This window comes from Neltuma alba, unplaced genomic scaffold (assembly GCF_004799145.2).
Source record: "Neltuma alba isolate B1F8T4 unplaced genomic scaffold, ASM479914v2 tig00011323_pilon, whole genome shotgun sequence".
Taxonomy (NCBI): domain Eukaryota; kingdom Viridiplantae; phylum Streptophyta; class Magnoliopsida; order Fabales; family Fabaceae; genus Neltuma; species Neltuma alba.
The window spans coordinates 8,304-25,516 of record NW_021636030.1 but is presented as its reverse complement, the minus strand read 5'-3'; the positions used below and the strand labels follow the sequence as shown (position 1 = coordinate 25,516).

The following is a 17,213-nucleotide window of genomic DNA, read 5'->3' as shown; positions in this document are numbered from 1 at the left end:
CGGGAAAGAGCCGATGTAAATCAGCGAAGCTGAAGCACCACCGGCCTCGATGGGAGGTTGGATAACGATTTACAAGAAAACAACTAGACATAGGAAGCCCGCAAGATCGAAATGTTCAGCATAAATTGGACCTTATCATGGGCTTTAAGAAATATCTTAGAGGCCGGTCTCGTTCAAGCCACACAACGAAAAAGAAAATCTTTAAGATGCTGAGACTTGACTTCTCCGCTAAAGCTTTTTTCCTTTTTTTCGAATAAATAAGTTTAGCTAAGTTGGGATTCAGGAGCCTATCATATTAAGAAAGTGTTCGGATAAAACTAAAACTATAGTTTTAAAAATACTTTTATGGTATACGATATAAATATGTGAAAAAACTTATCTTGATTTACATAAAAGTGCTTTTGAAGTTACCTAAACACATTCTAAGACGTGCCTCCAGATTTAAAGAATAATTACAAAGATAATTATAGATTGCTTGAACCAATATTTGTTGGCTCACTAAAACTGATTTTTGTTGAGAACTAATTCAAGATTTTTTTTTTTTTGCCAACAATTCAAGATCCTTTTAGGTAACTATACATGTGCAAATTTTTTTCCACACGGGGAAAATAACGAATTAATTTTTTTGAAATTAATCCCTGAGAAAATATAAAAGAAAATTGAAGGGGGGAAAAAAGGTTGTATGAAACCTAATAATATGAGTATGTGAGAAAGATTGAAAGGTAAAAGAATGAAATTGAAGAGAGCTGAAAAAGAGGTGTACAATATTCATGATTTATGAATGGCTAGATTATTTATATGAAGGAAAATTATCAATAATAAGATTCTCACGTTAACAAATCTTTACCAATTGGATCAATATGTATTGGTCGGGTTATGCAGATTTTTATATGTTATGTTGATCAACACTTTCTCACGTAGTTTGGAATTCCATGGGAATGATTAAGATATAGTAAGTACATAGTTCTCCATAATTTTTTTTTTGGCCAACGTTCTCCATATAATATTATAATGATAGTATGGAATTTAAAAATAATTATATGGTAATCTAAATTATACATCTGTAATGTCTTAATCACAAAATTTATGACAAGAACGTGATGGTAATCATGAGTATAAACTATTTTATATATTTTGTACGCATTCTACAAAAAATGACCTTCATTGACCCGAACTAAATTTATAAAACATATATATATAGAGAATGAATGTCAAACGTCAGAGTCATATAATCATCACTTATGTTATACTAAGAATCATAGGGTAAGTTTTTTTTTTTTGGCCGAAATCATAGGGTAAGTTGAATGCTAAATTATGCTGCATTAATCTTCCGATCTTTAATATAAAATCTATTTAACTAATTTGATTAGATTAAGGAAGTTAGGTAAGTTAGTTAATTATAAAAATATGACACGTTTTTCCTAAAACACCACAATCATCTTTCTTAATATCTAATCTCCCTCTTCTACTTGATTATGGTTGAGAGAGTGTCCATAGGGGTAATTTAAAGAAAATTGATAAATATGATAAATAAGTCTTATATTTAGGAACAAAACCAACTTAACAATTAGGTCCTATATTAAGAACTAGAAGAGTATTATCTTTTTAATTAATTTTGGCTTTTAAGAATTAAGATATACGCTACAACTCATTGAAAACTTACGCGTGTATCGCGTGCAAGAAATTTTATTTGTTTATTTATTTTATTCTTTGCCTTCACTACACATATTGTGATCGGTAAAAACCTATGCATATAAAATCTTAATAACATACTGCCTCCTGTTTTTAATATAAAATCTCATTTAATTTTTATTTTGATTCTAAATATAAGATTTTTATTTTGTTTTGTGTATTATATTTATTTATTTATTTCAAATATAAGATCCTGTTTTATTTTGTCTATTATATTTATTTTTTTTCAAGACAGTCCTTCTAATAATAATAGATTTAGTCAATAAATTTGATTAGCAAAGATATTTTAAGAAAGACAACATCTATTTATTACAAATAATTAAATTAATTTATTTTTTTAATCCATTCAAATGAGTTAACTAGTTTTTATATTTAAGGAGTTAGTACGCATGAAACTTGGAAATTGGTATTATATTCAAACCTTTTTAAATGATAATGTGCTTGTTTAGGATCATGGTAGAAATTTTCTATAAACACATTTTAAGTAAATCGAGACAAAATTCCTATCATATACTTATCTCGTATTCCTTAAATTAAAAACTACTTATAAACTGTTCTAAACGGGTTCAATAATAAGTTGATTAAAAGTGGGGGCAACGTGGGGGGCACGAAATGAGACGTGAGAAAGAGCATCGGGCGTTGAAATTTGGGAATAGCATTAATTGCATGTGATAATAATAAGCACAAGACGAAGGAGGAAGACTCTCAATATTTTGTGAACATAAATTAACGAGACCAAGACTTTTGGCCAAAAAAAAAAAACAAAATTAATGAGACCAAGACTGAGGCGTTTGACTGGAGAAGAGTCTTTGCTTTGAAAGATTCCCAAGCCATTTACCTAACTCCACCAAATTGGATTCCTCTTCGAGTTTCTTTCAACAACTTGCTTCATTCATTACTTTTCTTTCAATGATACATAATGCCTATCGTTAAAAATTAGATAAATACACCACACGTATTTTCCTTAAAGTTATATATAATTCATGCATCATGTATAACAATCCATTTAAATATACTATTCCTATAATTCGAGTTACATAGTATTTTTATGTTCACACATGCATATGTATTCAAATTCATGAGTTAGTCGTGTTGTAAGTTCGATCCATTAATGTTATTTTTCTCACATACATGCATGTGTGCATGCTATATATTTATATATATATATATATGCTTCTAAATATAGAAGTTAGACAAAGGTTTGTTTTAATCTTAAATATAATATTTCAATATTTAGACAAAGGTTTGTTTTAATCTTAAATATAATATTTCAATTTATTTTGTGTTTCAGATTTATAATTTTTTTAAAAAAGATTTCTTATTTATTGCACATAGCTATTAAGGAGGCTTCCATTATATCGATTAGTTTTTTTTTTTGGGCCAAAAATCGATTAATTATTTTCAAACATAAAATGTTAACTGATGATAAAATATATCTCTCCTACCCTTATTATAAGGACATGTTAAGAGCTTAACGAAGTTAATCAATTAAATAATACTCCTCTGGTCCTTAATATAAGACCCATTTAACCAATTTGATTAAATTAAGGAAGTTAGGTAAGTTAGTTAATTGTAAGAAAGTGACACATTTTTTCTAAAACCCATAATCATCTTTCTTAATACCCTCCTCCCTCTTCTATTTGATTATGGTTGAGAGAGTATCCATAGGGGTAATTTAGAGAAAATTGATAAATATAATAAATGGGTATTATATTTAGGACCAAAACCAACTCAAGAATTGGGTCCTATATTAAGGACTAGAGAAGTACTATTAGTCAGTTAGTTAGTTACGGAATATCAAAGTTATAAAAATATTTAGGAAAAAACTAATACTACCTTCAGTCTTAATTATAATATCTCGTTGTAAATTGTAAATAAAGTCTTATAATTAGGACAAAAAGTCATATATTAGACAAGAAAAATTTATAATACTCCTCTGATTCTTAATATAGGACCCAATTGTTGAAATAATTTTAGTCCTAAATATAATACACATTTTTCATATTTATTAATTTTCTCTAAATTACCCCTATGAATACTTCTTCAACCATAATCAAGTAGAAGAGAAAGAGGGGATATTAAGAAAGATGATTATGGTATTTCAGAAAAAACGTCTCACATTTCTTATAATTAACTAACTTACCTAACTTCCTTAATCTAATCAAACTAGTTAAATGGGTCTTATATTAAGAACCAGAGAAGTACTCCTCCGGTCCTTAATATAGGACCTAATTTTTGAGTTGGTTTTGGTCCTAAATATAAGACCCATTTATCATATTTATCAATTTTCTCCAAATTACCCCTATAAATACTCTCTCATCCATAATCAAGTAGAAGAGAGAGATGAGGTATTAAGAAAGATGATTATGGTATTTTGGGAAAAATGTGTCACTTTTCTTATAATTAACTAACTTACCTAACTTCCTTAATCTAATCAAATTAGTTAAATGGGTCTTATATTAAGGACCGGAGGAGTATTAATTAAGGATGAAAGAATCCAATATAATGGGATCAAAGCGAGTTAAAATGTGCGTGTGTGAGAAAGAGAATGATGACAACCTACGTATTGAGATGATGACAAAAACGGATTGGGCACAGCAAAATGAATATTGGGACTCATTTTGAATTTTACGTAACCAGACTTGAATTCGCTTAAACCAATCAATAATGCCTCAAAGTTAAAAAGACGAATAATGCTTCAAAGAAAGAACAAGAACCAATTCAAACTTGCAAGCCTAGTTAGTTTTCTGATATAAACTTCCTTCTATATCAGATCTTCGACCTACTCCTGCAAGTTATTATTAAAAGAACACATACGGAAACATGTTCAGCATCGTCTTCTTACTCACAGCAGCCATGTCCGTCTTCTTCCTCCTCCTCATCATCAAACGCCTTCTTCTTCATCACCATCCTTCTTCTGCAACTTCTGAAACTGATAATTACTGTGTAGTGTGTTTGAGCCAAGTGAATCGTGGAGATAAGATTAGAGGCTTACCAGTCTGCAACCACAGGTTCCATTCTGATTGTATTGCTGTTTGGCTCAACAACCATTCCTCTTGCCCTCTTTGCAGATCCATAATCACTCATAAAGATCACTCTTTTCTTCGTTATTATCGCAAGTTAAGAGACTTTCTGGTTTCTATCCTTCAGGGCTTTCCTTATTTCCTTCAACCTAAGATCTCTCACAATTTCCTTTCTGTTCATTGAGCTCTCTCCCTGTTCATGACTATGTTTTGTATACACACACATTCCTTGGTTTCTTTCTATATAGTTAACTTATAACTAATCCATTGTATTAAAAAAAAAAATATATATATATATATATAACTAATCCATCCCATCTTGTTTAACGAACTCTCCACAGAATATTTTTGTTATATGCCTATCTGAGTGGGGGTGAAATTTGAGCATTATAGGACACACACATATATACTCCTTCTTTAGTCTTATTAATATATAAATCATTTCTAGTACCTCACCGAAAGTAAAACAAAACAAAAAAAAATTATATCAACTCTATATGTCTTAAGATTTAACAACATTTTAACTCTACTCGTATTTAATATATAACAATCTACAATAATACATAAAAGGTAAAACTGTACACTTATGTTTAAAAAAAATTAATGATATGACTTATAAATATAAAATCAAATGATACGGAGCAATATATATCATTTATAGGAGGTGTACTTCTAATTTCAAATTATAGCTGAACATTTCAAGATGATGTTGATGAAATTTAGGTACTTCAAAAAATGTATACTTTAGTAGCTATATTTATGAGTTATATATATTGATTTATATATGTTGAGAGATATTAGGTGGATTTTTCATTCATGCTTGCAAGACTTCTCAGTAATTTTACCATCACTTTTTGGTTTTTTTGCTTTTGATAAGTAGTGAGGTAACTTCTGGATTTTGGAGATCAATAAGCAGTTAAGTCACCACACTATTCAACTCAGCAAGATTATTTTAATTTATTAAATAAATTCGATCATAATTTATTATTTAAATATTCAATCGTCAATCCATATATATATATATATATATATAAACAAGTCAAGCGAATTTATAGTTTTGAATTATCTTTTCTTGAGAAAAATTTTACGCAGCATGGAGTTGGCTTGGCTTGCGTGGCTACTATTTCTTGAGCATCAAGGCAAAGAAAGAGGTCATTCAAAAGATTCCAAATACACACATATATACAAGAACATACAAGTAACATACTACCTCCGGTCCTTAATATAAGACCCCGTTTAACTTTTTGTTTGGTCCTAATTATAAGACCCCAATCTATTTTTTCTCTCATATTTATGAATTTTTTTCCAAGATAGTCCTTCTAGTAATGATAATTCTAGCCAGTACACTTAATTAGTAAGGATATTTTAGGAATGACAACACTTATTTATTACAAATAACTAACTTAACTTACTTCCTTAATCTCCTCAAATAAGTCAACTGGGTCTTATAATTAGGACCGGAGGTAGTATTTAATTTGCTTCTATGCAACATGATACCATTTTAGTATTTTAATTTGAATCTTGTATTATTGTTGTTGTTGTTAAACAGAATATCAAATATCAGTCACTTTCAGAGCTTGAACTTGAAGCTGGTGGCCGTGTCCCCGAAGAAAGATACAAGAAGTTTCATTATCCCGCATAAATAGCAGCCGCCTTTTTTTTAAAAAAAAAAAAATCAACTAGCAGCCTCTTTTTTCAATTAAGAGGTAATTATACAGAATAATTTTAGTCAAAAATTATATAAAAATTTCCGTTTTCTTGTTCAAATGAATTATCCTACATGTATATGTATATGTATATTTCCATTAAAAATATATCTTAAATAAAGATTCAATTAAGTATATTTTGTTTATAAATTAAAAAAAAAATTAAACCAAATATGAAATAAATTTCTATTTTCATAGAATCTTTTATATAACTTTTAAAAGGATTAATATAATCTTTGGTCTTTCAGATTTGTCTTCATTTTGGTTTTAATCCCTTAAATTTCAAAACATATGTTTTGGTCATTCTAAAGGCAAAATAGTCTAAATTTTTATTGATTTATAAAGACCAGTAATTTAAATAAAAAAAACTTGAAGGATCAAAATCTAAAATTTGAAACTTGAGGAGCCAAAACCAAAATGAAGACAAATTTGAAGGACAAAATTATATTAACCCCTTTTAAAAATAAAAAATTATAATTTTAATGAAAATATTTATAGTTTTATACTTAATTAATAAGCAATGACGAGTATGGCAAAGAGTCCACAGAGGAGGGCGTGGACAGGTAGCCAGCAAGCACTTATATTTTGACATTGGATTTTTTTTTTTTTTTTTTGCGGTCAACAGCGTTTGAGTAGATTAATTTAATTTTGTTTTACTGTTACTGACCAACTCGGAATTTGCTTTGAAAATTAAGTTTTTTTCTAAATTATATATTAACTTCTTAAATTATGTCATGGATTTATATAAATAATTTTCTTATTATTACTTTTATTCATGCCAGTCAAAGTGATCTTCGCCACTATTCCATATAAGCATTGACTTTAGTTTTTCTTTTTTATTGACGAAAAGCTGCCCCTTTTTTGCATCAGCATCTGCTAACACAAGTCAAAAAAAGAACAGATCTACAATTAATCCATGTAAATTAAAATATTAATGAAAACTAAGTTAAGGTTAAATTGCAATTAATCAAAATGAATATTTTGTTTTATTAAAAAAGGTTAGTCTAGTTGATAAAGATGCAACCCATGCTAGCTTTACGAGGATGTAAATTAAAATTATTAATCGATGTAAAAATCTTATTACTCGTATAAGTGTCTCTATAAATAATTTTTTAAATCTTGAAACACACAATAATAATCAATAAGTCTTGAGATAAAACTCATTTAGTTCTTTTCCCTAAAATGAGAGAATATTTTATTTTTTGCTTTAAAAAAATACTATATATTTACAAAGACAACAAATTTTCTATATTAAAGTTATTAATTTTATATACAAAAGTTGTTAATGATAAGGTTAATGTCATGCTAAACTTTAAGATTAACAAATGTCGTACTAAACTTTAACATTAAAAAATTTAGTATAGGAAATTAACAACTTTATATGAATAACACTGTTGACAATTAATCTATCAGAATTAACAATTTTATGTCAGAAATTAACGCTTAATGTTATGAAATTGACAATTATATAGTTTTGCGTGTATTTATTCATTGAATTTAACAATCTATAACTGAAACTTATTTATAATTGAAACTCCGCAGTAATTTAATAATTTTTAAAGATCTTAAAATTATTTTACGGTGTAGCTGTATGAGACTTAGGAGTGATTTTTGCAAATACAGATAACTCCTATGTGAAATTTTATATGATAATAATCCTCGTGTTGGAAATTTCATATAAATTCTAAATTAATTGATGATTATGAAAAAATGATTGTTGATTAGTGAGAAATATATATATATATATATATATATATATATATATGTTGGTTGCCGAATTTTCCATACAATTACTTCTTCGTTTTTTGCAGCTTTCCATGTAATTACTTCGCAGAAAGCTACTCGAGACGGTTTGAATATTTCCAACGGCGTGTTTGTATTTCTTTTCTATCTTTGGTTGCTTGCGCAGTTAACTAGTTTGAAGTCCAAAGTCTCCAGTCCAATGTGGAGGTTCTTCGGTTCTTCCTTTAATTTCTCTTACGTATTTGTCTTCCTCTTCCTCCCCTTTTACTTATATAATCTTCAAGTCTCCTCTCCATTCAAGTTCAAATACAATTTCCTCTTCTCCTCGCTTATCGCTTCCTCAAATTCATTGACTTCCATTCTCATTCCTGCATTTAAACCTCCTTTCTCCTCTCTACCACTACCTTCTCTGGATTTCTTTCTTCTGCAGTATTCTGAGATTTCAGGGTGAGGTATAATCTGGGTTTTGAATTTCTGCGTGTGTTTCTGGATCCATGGGTGGTTGGGCAGGAACAGATGACAATTCGCGTGACTCTCCGGGGCTGGAATTAACTGGAAAGATCATGGTCGTAGCTATAATATTCCTCTTTTTCGTGATTGTGGTTGTCTGTTTCCTCCATCTCTACGCCAAATGGTTCTGGTGGAACACTGAAGGGAGCAGCACCACCACCCGCCGCCGCAGCAGCCGCCGCCGCCGCCGCTTTGTCTTCGCACCAGGACAAGACCCCGCTATTTACGGCGTCCAGAGACGTGGGCTTGACCCAGAAGTCCTTAGGTCCTTGCCTGTATTGGTATACCGACCAGAGGATTTCAAAGATGGTTTGGAGTGTGCAGTTTGTCTCAGCGAGGTCGCTCATGGAGAAAAAGCAAGGATATTACCCAAATGCAATCATGGGTTTCACGTAGAATGCATTGATATGTGGTTCCAATCCCATTCTACCTGTCCACTTTGTAGGAACCCGGTCGCTTCTGAGTCCTCTGAATCCAATAATAGTTCAGGTGTTCGAGGAAATACCTCAGACATCTATAGTCCGTCATCAGACTCAGAAAGTTCAGACTCTATGAGCGAGGTTGATTTAGAGTCTGCAAATTTCCCCACAAATGTTTTGATTTGGGGAAATCAGATCCAAGTAAATTCTATTGGCGCAGGTCCTTCTATTGAGGCACCTTCGTCCTCATCATCAGCGGCAGCAGATAGTTGTAGCAGTAGTAACAATAACAACAGACGTAATGGAATGTTGGTGATTGACATACCAAGAGAAACGAATCCATCATCTTTACCTTCTACTAGCAGGTGTGCTGACGATGAGTTGAAGTCTCCAATGACATCTAGGCTCAAGTCGTTCAAGAGGATGTTAAGCATGAAGTTCAGTCCTCGTAGCCCGAGTTCTGTGGATGTGGAACAAGCAGGGAGAGGACAGAGCTAGCTAGAAATTAATTGATGATTGGTATATTCATTATTCTTTTACTATATATATGCCCTGGAGCAGGAATTGGCTTGTAGATTATGCTAATTGAGGGGTCAAGGTGAAGAATTAGTGTCGGACAGGTGCTTGATTTCTTGTCCTTAGGAGGAAAGGTAAGGGTTCCTGTTGCAGAGAGACAGGAAGAGCTCTCTCAAAGTTGACTCATTGTCTTTCTAAGGATGCATACTCTTTGTAATTGTAACATGTTCTTATAGAACATATTTGTATCATAATGCTTCAAGCAGATTAAAAAAGATTGCTTGAAGTGTTTATATTGTTAAAAAGAAAAGGAAAGAAAATTTCTGTCTTACAAGGGTGAAATTATCCCTTATGGTAAATTTTGTTGTATCATTGATTTGATTTTTCCATTTGGCTTACCACTTTATTTTACATCCTTGCGTCACAAATCAAACTGTTGGTTGACTCATCTAATCTCTGGTCGTAATGACTCTGGTTAAACACATTTAATTCATACTTCATACTTAAGTTAAAAAATCACGATATAGGATCGAATATTGCACAACACAAATTGCAGTCCATGCAAGAGCATTGAAATTGAAGTTACATAGAATAAAGTGAAGAGATTATGTTTTGGGCAACAGGTGCTTTTAGCGTGCAAACGTAGCCTTTTATTTCAATTTAAGAGTGATTCAATTGGTGGGAAGCCTCTCTGTTGTATTATCTAAAGATAAATAAATAAAGACAGAAGGAAACTGGCAAAAAAAAAAACCAAAGAGAAACAGTGGAGAAGCGAAGATAGAATAGCAGACAAGTCGGACTTATTCAATTGAGCTGCAAAGTCAATGACTACTAGATAATCAGCATGTATTTTTAAATTGTTAGTTGATTATACTGAACAGAAAAGAATAAAATAAGAAGAGTGATTTTGAAAAAGAGAAATGATTTCCCTCTTAGTTCCATCAAAAGGGCATAGAAACTATTAAACAAAGATTACAAAAACAAATCTCTTGCCTCCTTTAAACTTTGGGAAAATCTAAAAAAAGTGACTGTTGAATTTCAAAATGACAAATCAGTATTGGTTACTACACTTATAAAGAAAATGACTACACTTACAAAGCAAATAACAACATATTTTTGTAATAATTTCTGATTTGTCATTTTGAAATTCAATAGTCACTTTTTTGAGATTTTCCCTTAAACTTTTCAATCCAGACAGAATTATTCACTCAATACTCTGTTTTGATGGTGGGAGGTAAAATTTAAATCCTTCTCCCTCACCCATGCTTCTCTTTTTCCCAAAAGCTGCTCCCACTAAACAGTTAGGAGGCTCGTGCTTTTCACCGGGGTTGCTCCTTTCTCGAGTCTCCATGTAACCCATCCCTTGGTATGACTATGGATCATAGAAAATCTTAAACGTGACGAAGATACTACAATCTCAATAACTTCAAATGGCACAAGGCTCAAATATAGTTTAAAAAAAGCCATACGATGTTGAATATGACCATATTAAACATGATTCTCATTTCAACAGCCAATACATTCATTCACACTCAATTTGCAGTAGAAAATGGAAAATTCTGTTAGAAGAATGTGAATTTCTGATAGAGAAACTCAAAAGTTGGATATGTTGTCTTCATTCAAGCCATGTCTCAGGAATTAGTTTCAGCATCCTAACATGTAGGCTTTGAAGCACCATATCTTACCTAAGAATTTCAAATTCAGATGTGCAGATTCAAGAGACGATATAGAGGGGACCATAGTTCTGAATGTGAAAATCTTGAGGACTATTTGGTTGCTGGTTTTGCTGGAGACACACGTAGGGAATCTCGTTGTGATTCTCTTTCTTTGAAGATTTAGAGAAGAGACTTGTGATGAGAGGACCAGAATGGGGACGCCATTGTTTCTTTGCATTAGAAGCTTTTCCAGTGTTGTATATTGGACCAGAGACATGACTTTGTTTTTTCCCACAAGAACCCTTCGGTTCTTCAGAACTAATGTCCTTGTTGGTGGGCTTGCTTTTCCTCTCAGCTTTCCACCATGAAATCACTGAACTTTTCCATGATTTTTTCTTCTTCCCACTTTTCTTCTCTCTCTCTTTATCTGCTGATTCTTCTCTCTTCCCTCCTCTTCCACCTTCTGGGTGCACTGATGATGAGCTCTTCACTTTTGCTTCTGTCATCTCATATTTTCTTGCTTCCTCCAAGAACTTAATCAAACCAACAGAAACTCAGAAATTACCAAAAATAAAAATGAAAAATACTTGCTTTCACTTCAAGAAAAAGTTTAGAGTAGAAACCGGGAAAAGAAACTGACCAAAAAGAAAGAATGGTACCTGAGAAAAGTCCTCCTGCAGATCAAATCCGTATGCATCATAATAACTTGCCTCAGATCTTGAGTGTGTTGGAGATTTCATCATCATTGACCTCAAAGATATCTATGAAGATATTAATTCAAAACTACGGAAAGAAGCAGGGAAAAAAAAAAATGAGACGCAGAAGAGCTATGGAGGATAAGAAAAGAAGAAAGCTTGGTAAGAATATTTCAGAATATGTCATTGTAAAAACAGAAGGGCATTAAAGAGGGGGTGAGAGGGGACAAGAAAGTGAAGAGATCTGAAATGGAAAATAATGGCCCGTGAAAACTTTACAGCAAATAAATCTTCTTTAGGGTTGGATTTGGTAGCTCTTAGCTTGAATCATAAAAGGCAAATTTTAACCACTCTTCTGATAGATATCATAATCACAATGCCACTTGGATAGAGATATGACAAACTGTTAGTAGCTGAAATGGCATTATACAATCTCTTGTTCAAATTTGCCTGTGACGTGAATTGGAAGGTAGATTAATCTTGTAATAATTACTAATTCCATACAGATGTATTTTTATCAGACATCATGGAACACTTCAATTTTTGGTAAATTCAGGATGAGCTTTCATATTTTCAACGTTAAACTTTTTGTTAGATTCTTTTTTTTTTAACTAATGCATTCCTTAGAGGGTGTTTGGCAACCTCCAAACCATGGTTTGAGAAGCACTTTTATGCAAAACGAGACAAATTCCTCCACATATTTACTTCATAAACCGTAAAAGCACTTCTGAAACTATGGTTTGGTTTCTATCCAAACACCCCATAAGACTAATTAAGGATTTTTGAGAAAGATAAAATTAAAGTGTTTCAATACCCATTAAGTGAATAATTTAATGAGTAAGTGGGAAAGACAAAAAGATCTAGATCAGATGCAACAAACACCTGGAAGATTATACTGATTTATATGAAAGGCAACAAATTTGAAAGTAACGTTTGAAGAGGAAAACCTGAAAGGTAACTAAACATGCTTAAGAATTTATGACAAAATTTTTCCCCCTCTTATGGGGCCACACTTAATCACCCCACCACTACACTTTATCTTTGGTTTTAAAAAAAAAAAAATCTTTTAGTTCCTTATTTTCCCCCACCTTTCTTGACTAAATTTTTTTTTTTTGGGTGAAGTTCTTGACTAAATTTATAGTGATCTGGAATCAAAGCCTTTATGAGACTAAATTATTATAAGCATATTCATCAGTGTGTTGCTTTAAAAAACTAGTTTTAGATTGTTTAAATTTCATTTCATTTATTTGAACTTCCACCAAACAAATACTCACAAATAATGTAATTGCTTCTTTAAGATTAAAAAAAAACATTAACCCTAAAACATTCAGATTCAGATTAGATCATCAATTCCCCTTGGAATTATCTTCTTTTTAGGGGATGGTTCCAAAATCCAAAAGTTTTTTAAATTCTTTTTTTTTGGGGGGGGGTCTTCAACGCGTAGCCGCGATAAACATGCCGCATTTCCCGGAGGCTTCGGCTAATTTTTATTGCTTTAGTCTTTTTTTTTTAATTTGTTAATCCTAAGTTTTTAATTTATTTGTTCTGTTAATCCTATTTTTAATATAACATTAATGTTTAACTTCTTGTTCAGTCATGTTTATAAAGCCTCCAAAAAAGATCATAAATATCTGCCAAGCTTAAATACTTTCTGAACCTGTGAATTTAATATAAAAAGAATGAATTTTTAGGGATGTGTGGTTTACTCAAAAAAGAAAAAAAATGAATTTTTAGGGATGTCTGGTATGAGGGAAATGGAGTAGAAAGGAGGAGAGAAAAAAACTTTAATGAGCTCAATTTAAAAATTTTAAAAATGAGATTATAAAATGTTAATTAAAAAAAAGTGAAATAAAAGAGTAGAAAAAATTAATCAAACGCACTTTTTAAATTTTTTAAATCAGACCCATTAAAATTTTTAATTTCGAGGGATAGCCACAGTTTTCCATACAAGTATAATTGTTTACATGTTCATGCTGCAGCTGGGAGTGACGTTGAAACCTGACGACATTCTGGAGTTGGTTTCTGGGATAACAAACGACTCGACCAGGCGTTCGCATATATAGAACATCCATTTGAAAGTAGCTGACATCAAGTGTGTCCCATCCTATATCCTTTTCCTAAGTCCTAAGTTCTTTTTTTTCCTGCTAACCAACTAACTTACTCGTGCATGGACCCAAGGAAAGAAGGAGCTTGTCCTTGGGGGGTCAAAGGACAGAGGATTATGCTTGTCATTGGATCTATAAGTTGACGGAGGAGTTGGGATGAAGGGGTTGCACCACCTTGGTTGCAGAGAAAGACACTTTCGACGGAAGAAAGAAACAGGGAATGAGTTCCAGGGAAAAAGAAAGAAGACATTAGCAATAGTGGGTCAAAAAGGAGACTTTAATGGTCAAATTTAAGAATTCCTAATAGTAGGATGATGTGTCCGTTAGAATCAGCGATTGAAAAAGTAGTTTATTGAAAAAGTAACTTATGGAATAGTGAAGTTAGGTAGAAGCTAAATTGAATATGTTGAATTGTGTTTGAATTGAAATTCAAAAAAACTAGTTTGTAAAAATAAGAATGTCTAAGAGTAGGACGATATCGTTATGTTTTGGTTACTTCTGAGGTGACATTGCCTTAAAAAAAAAAACTTATAGATACTCATTATGAACAAAAACTTTAAAAGTAAAATTGGACCTTAACTAGTAATTAAATTTTAAAGGGGGAAACCGGGAAAGGGTAAGATGCAAGATTTGATGCTTAATTTCGGAATTATGAATTCATCAATTTTGCTCTGTATATGGACATTATAAATGGGTGCAATTGGCTCTATTTTTTTGTATTGTATCATGTTCTAGAGGTCTGCATGGATCTGCAGAATGATTCATCATCTCTTGTTGAAAGAGAGAGTTTTAATGCTGCAATTGGGAAGATAACTTTGACACATAAGGGTGTGGGCTCCATAAAGCAAGTCGGAAGACAACCATCCCTTCTAGCCATATTCATGGTGGGATTCTCTTCACAGAAATTGGGTTATTGTAGCCTGGAGGCGCAAAACTTGAAGCAGAATTTCTTTTACTTAATTGTTTTAGTTTTTTCCGTATTTTTTGGCTGTGTTCCAGCGGATGGGCCATGGTTTTTTAGTTGTTTTTTGTTGTGGTTGAACGTTTGGATGCTTTGGTTTAATCAATAATATAAATTTCTTCTGACCAAAAAAAAAATGAGGAAAAAACAGGCTCGTAAGAGCATAATCTTGTCTTGTGGGTGAACATGCGGAGTTTCTGCCTTTTCTGTTCCCTGCCAAATAGAAAGTAATATTCCTGTGATAGAAATTATTATTTTTAATTTTTATTAAAATGTGAATTGCACAATGAGTTTATAAAATTCAAATTAAAATAGGATAAAAATGCAACAAGCATCCTGAATTATCTTCGAAAGTACACCCAAAATTTTTTTTTTTTGAGCAAAAAGTACACCCAAAATTTAAAAAGTACTCTTTAGTCGTCCAATTTTATCCCAGTGTAATTAATTGGGTTCAATTTTTTGCTTTAGGAAATGGTTCCAAAATTCGTGTTTTTTAAATTTAAGGCTAATATGTACTTTTAGTCTTTTAATTTTATACAAGATTTTATTTTGGTCCCTTAATTTTAAAAAGTAAACTTTTAGTCCTCTAACCCCAAAACTGTTAATAAAAAATAATGATATTAAGCTTTTAAATGCTGATAAATATTACTAAATACTAGCATATTAAATTTAATATTCAAAACTATGATTGTTATAAAAAATCATTTAAGACCAACAATTTTGAAGTTAAAAGACTAAAAATATTTTTTTAAAAAATTAAAAAACCAAATTAAAACCTTATATAAAGTTAAAAAATTAAATATATACTTTACCCTAAATTTAAAATAGGAAAACGTAAAACTAGAGACATGATTGTGGGGTGGATCCGTGATCCTCGGATCTGTCAGTAATAAATATCTTCAACATATGGCCGCGACAAACATGCCACACTTCCCGGAGGCTCCGGTTAACTTGTGAGTAATTGCTTTCGTCTATTTTTCGAGTAATTGCTTTCGTCTATTTTTTTTTCATGAGAGAGAATGACAGAAAAAAAAACTGAAAATTACAAATTTCAAATTAGGTTTGGTAACACAATTTTATTTGGTATTGACAAATCTGAATTTGTAAATGACAACAAATTTCTTCAACATTTACAAAATTTCAACTTGTTTTTTTTGTCATTGTCGATTTTTTTATTTGCTAATCCTAGTTTTTATCTTTTTTTTTTTCTAAGTATAGGTATTTCCGCTAATCCTATCTGTTAATATTAGATCAATGTTTAAATTTTTTCAGTCATGGTAAAGGCTTAAATCCCTTTAAGATAAATATTTCATTATTATAATAGCAGTTAATATTCCAAACCAGGATAAACCCAGCACACTATCAGCTTTCTACAGATAAATTTGATGTTGAGGATTTCAAATTAAAACTTTTGTAAGCTACCATCTTGCTGCTGATTTGTTATTATAATAAATATCTTCAACATATGGCCGCGACAAACATGCCACACTTCCCGGAGGCTCCGGTTAACTTGTGAGTAATTGCTTTCGTCTATTTTTCGAGTAATTGCTTTCGTCTATTTTTTTTTCATGAGAGAGAATGACAGAAAAAAAAACTGAAAATTACAAATTTCAAATTAGGTTTGGTAACACAATTTTATTTGGTATTGACAAATCTGAATTTGTAAATGACAACAAATTTCTTCAACATTTACAAAATTTCAACTTGTTTTTTTTGTCATTGTCGATTTTTTTATTTGCTAATCCTAGTTTTTATCTTTTTTTTTTTCTAAGTATAGGTATTTCCGCTAATCCTATCTGTTAATATTAGATCAATGTTTAAATTTTTTCAGTCATGGTAAAGGCTTAAATCCCTTTAAGATAAATATTTCATTATTATAATAGCAGTTAATATTCCAAACCAGGATAAACCCAGCACACTATCAGCTTTCTACAGATAAATTTGATGTTGAGGATTTCAAATTAAAACTTTTGTAAGCTACCATCTTGCTGCTGATTTGTTATCAATTATATTTAAAGCAAACTGCATAATTATGTGTAGAACACAAACTGCATCGAAAATAAATTTCTATTATATACCACAAAAAATTCTCTATAGACAAATCAACGTGAATTGTATTATATTTTCATTAGAATATTAACAGAGCATCCGTAGGAGCAATTAAAGGAAACGGAACAGTTTAGAGAGA

General features: G+C 31.2%; 2 protein-coding genes across 2 annotated transcripts; one reads left to right on the top strand and one right to left on the bottom strand.

The window, feature by feature from the left end:
- The first annotated feature begins 8,383 nt into the window (after window positions 1–8,383).
- LOC114711953 (RING-H2 finger protein ATL60-like) lies at window positions 8,384–9,962 on the top strand. The gene has a single exon (XM_028896390.1). It carries the CDS (start codon window positions 8,659–8,661, stop codon window positions 9,589–9,591), a length of 933 nt encoding a protein of 310 aa, XP_028752223.1. The 5' UTR covers window positions 8,384–8,658; the 3' UTR covers window positions 9,592–9,962.
- A 1,101-nt stretch (window positions 9,963–11,063) lies between these two features.
- LOC114711958 (uncharacterized) lies at window positions 11,064–12,233 on the bottom strand. Its single transcript, XM_028896397.1, has 2 exons — window positions 11,924–12,233; window positions 11,064–11,797 (listed from the first exon to the last, which is right to left on the bottom strand). Exons 1-2 carry the CDS (start codon window positions 12,008–12,010, stop codon window positions 11,324–11,326), a joined length of 561 nt encoding a protein of 186 aa, XP_028752230.1. The 5' UTR covers window positions 12,011–12,233; the 3' UTR covers window positions 11,064–11,323.
- Between the last annotated feature and the right edge of the window lie 4,980 nt (window positions 12,234–17,213).

What these genes read in the sequence shown, in the direction of transcription:
- LOC114711953 (XM_028896390.1), top strand. Translation starts at nt 8,659, where the DNA reads ATGGGTGGTTGGGCAGGAACAGATGACAATTCGCGTGACTCTCCGGGG.
- LOC114711958 (XM_028896397.1), bottom strand. Translation starts at nt 12,010, where the DNA reads ATGATGATGAAATCTCCAACACACTCAAGATCTGAGGCAAGTTATTAT. An exon ending in TGCAGGAGGACTTTTCTCAG is followed by an intron (nt 11,798 to 11,923) that starts GTACCATTCTTT and finishes GGTTTGATTAAG; the next exon opens with TTCTTGGAGGAAGCAAGAAA.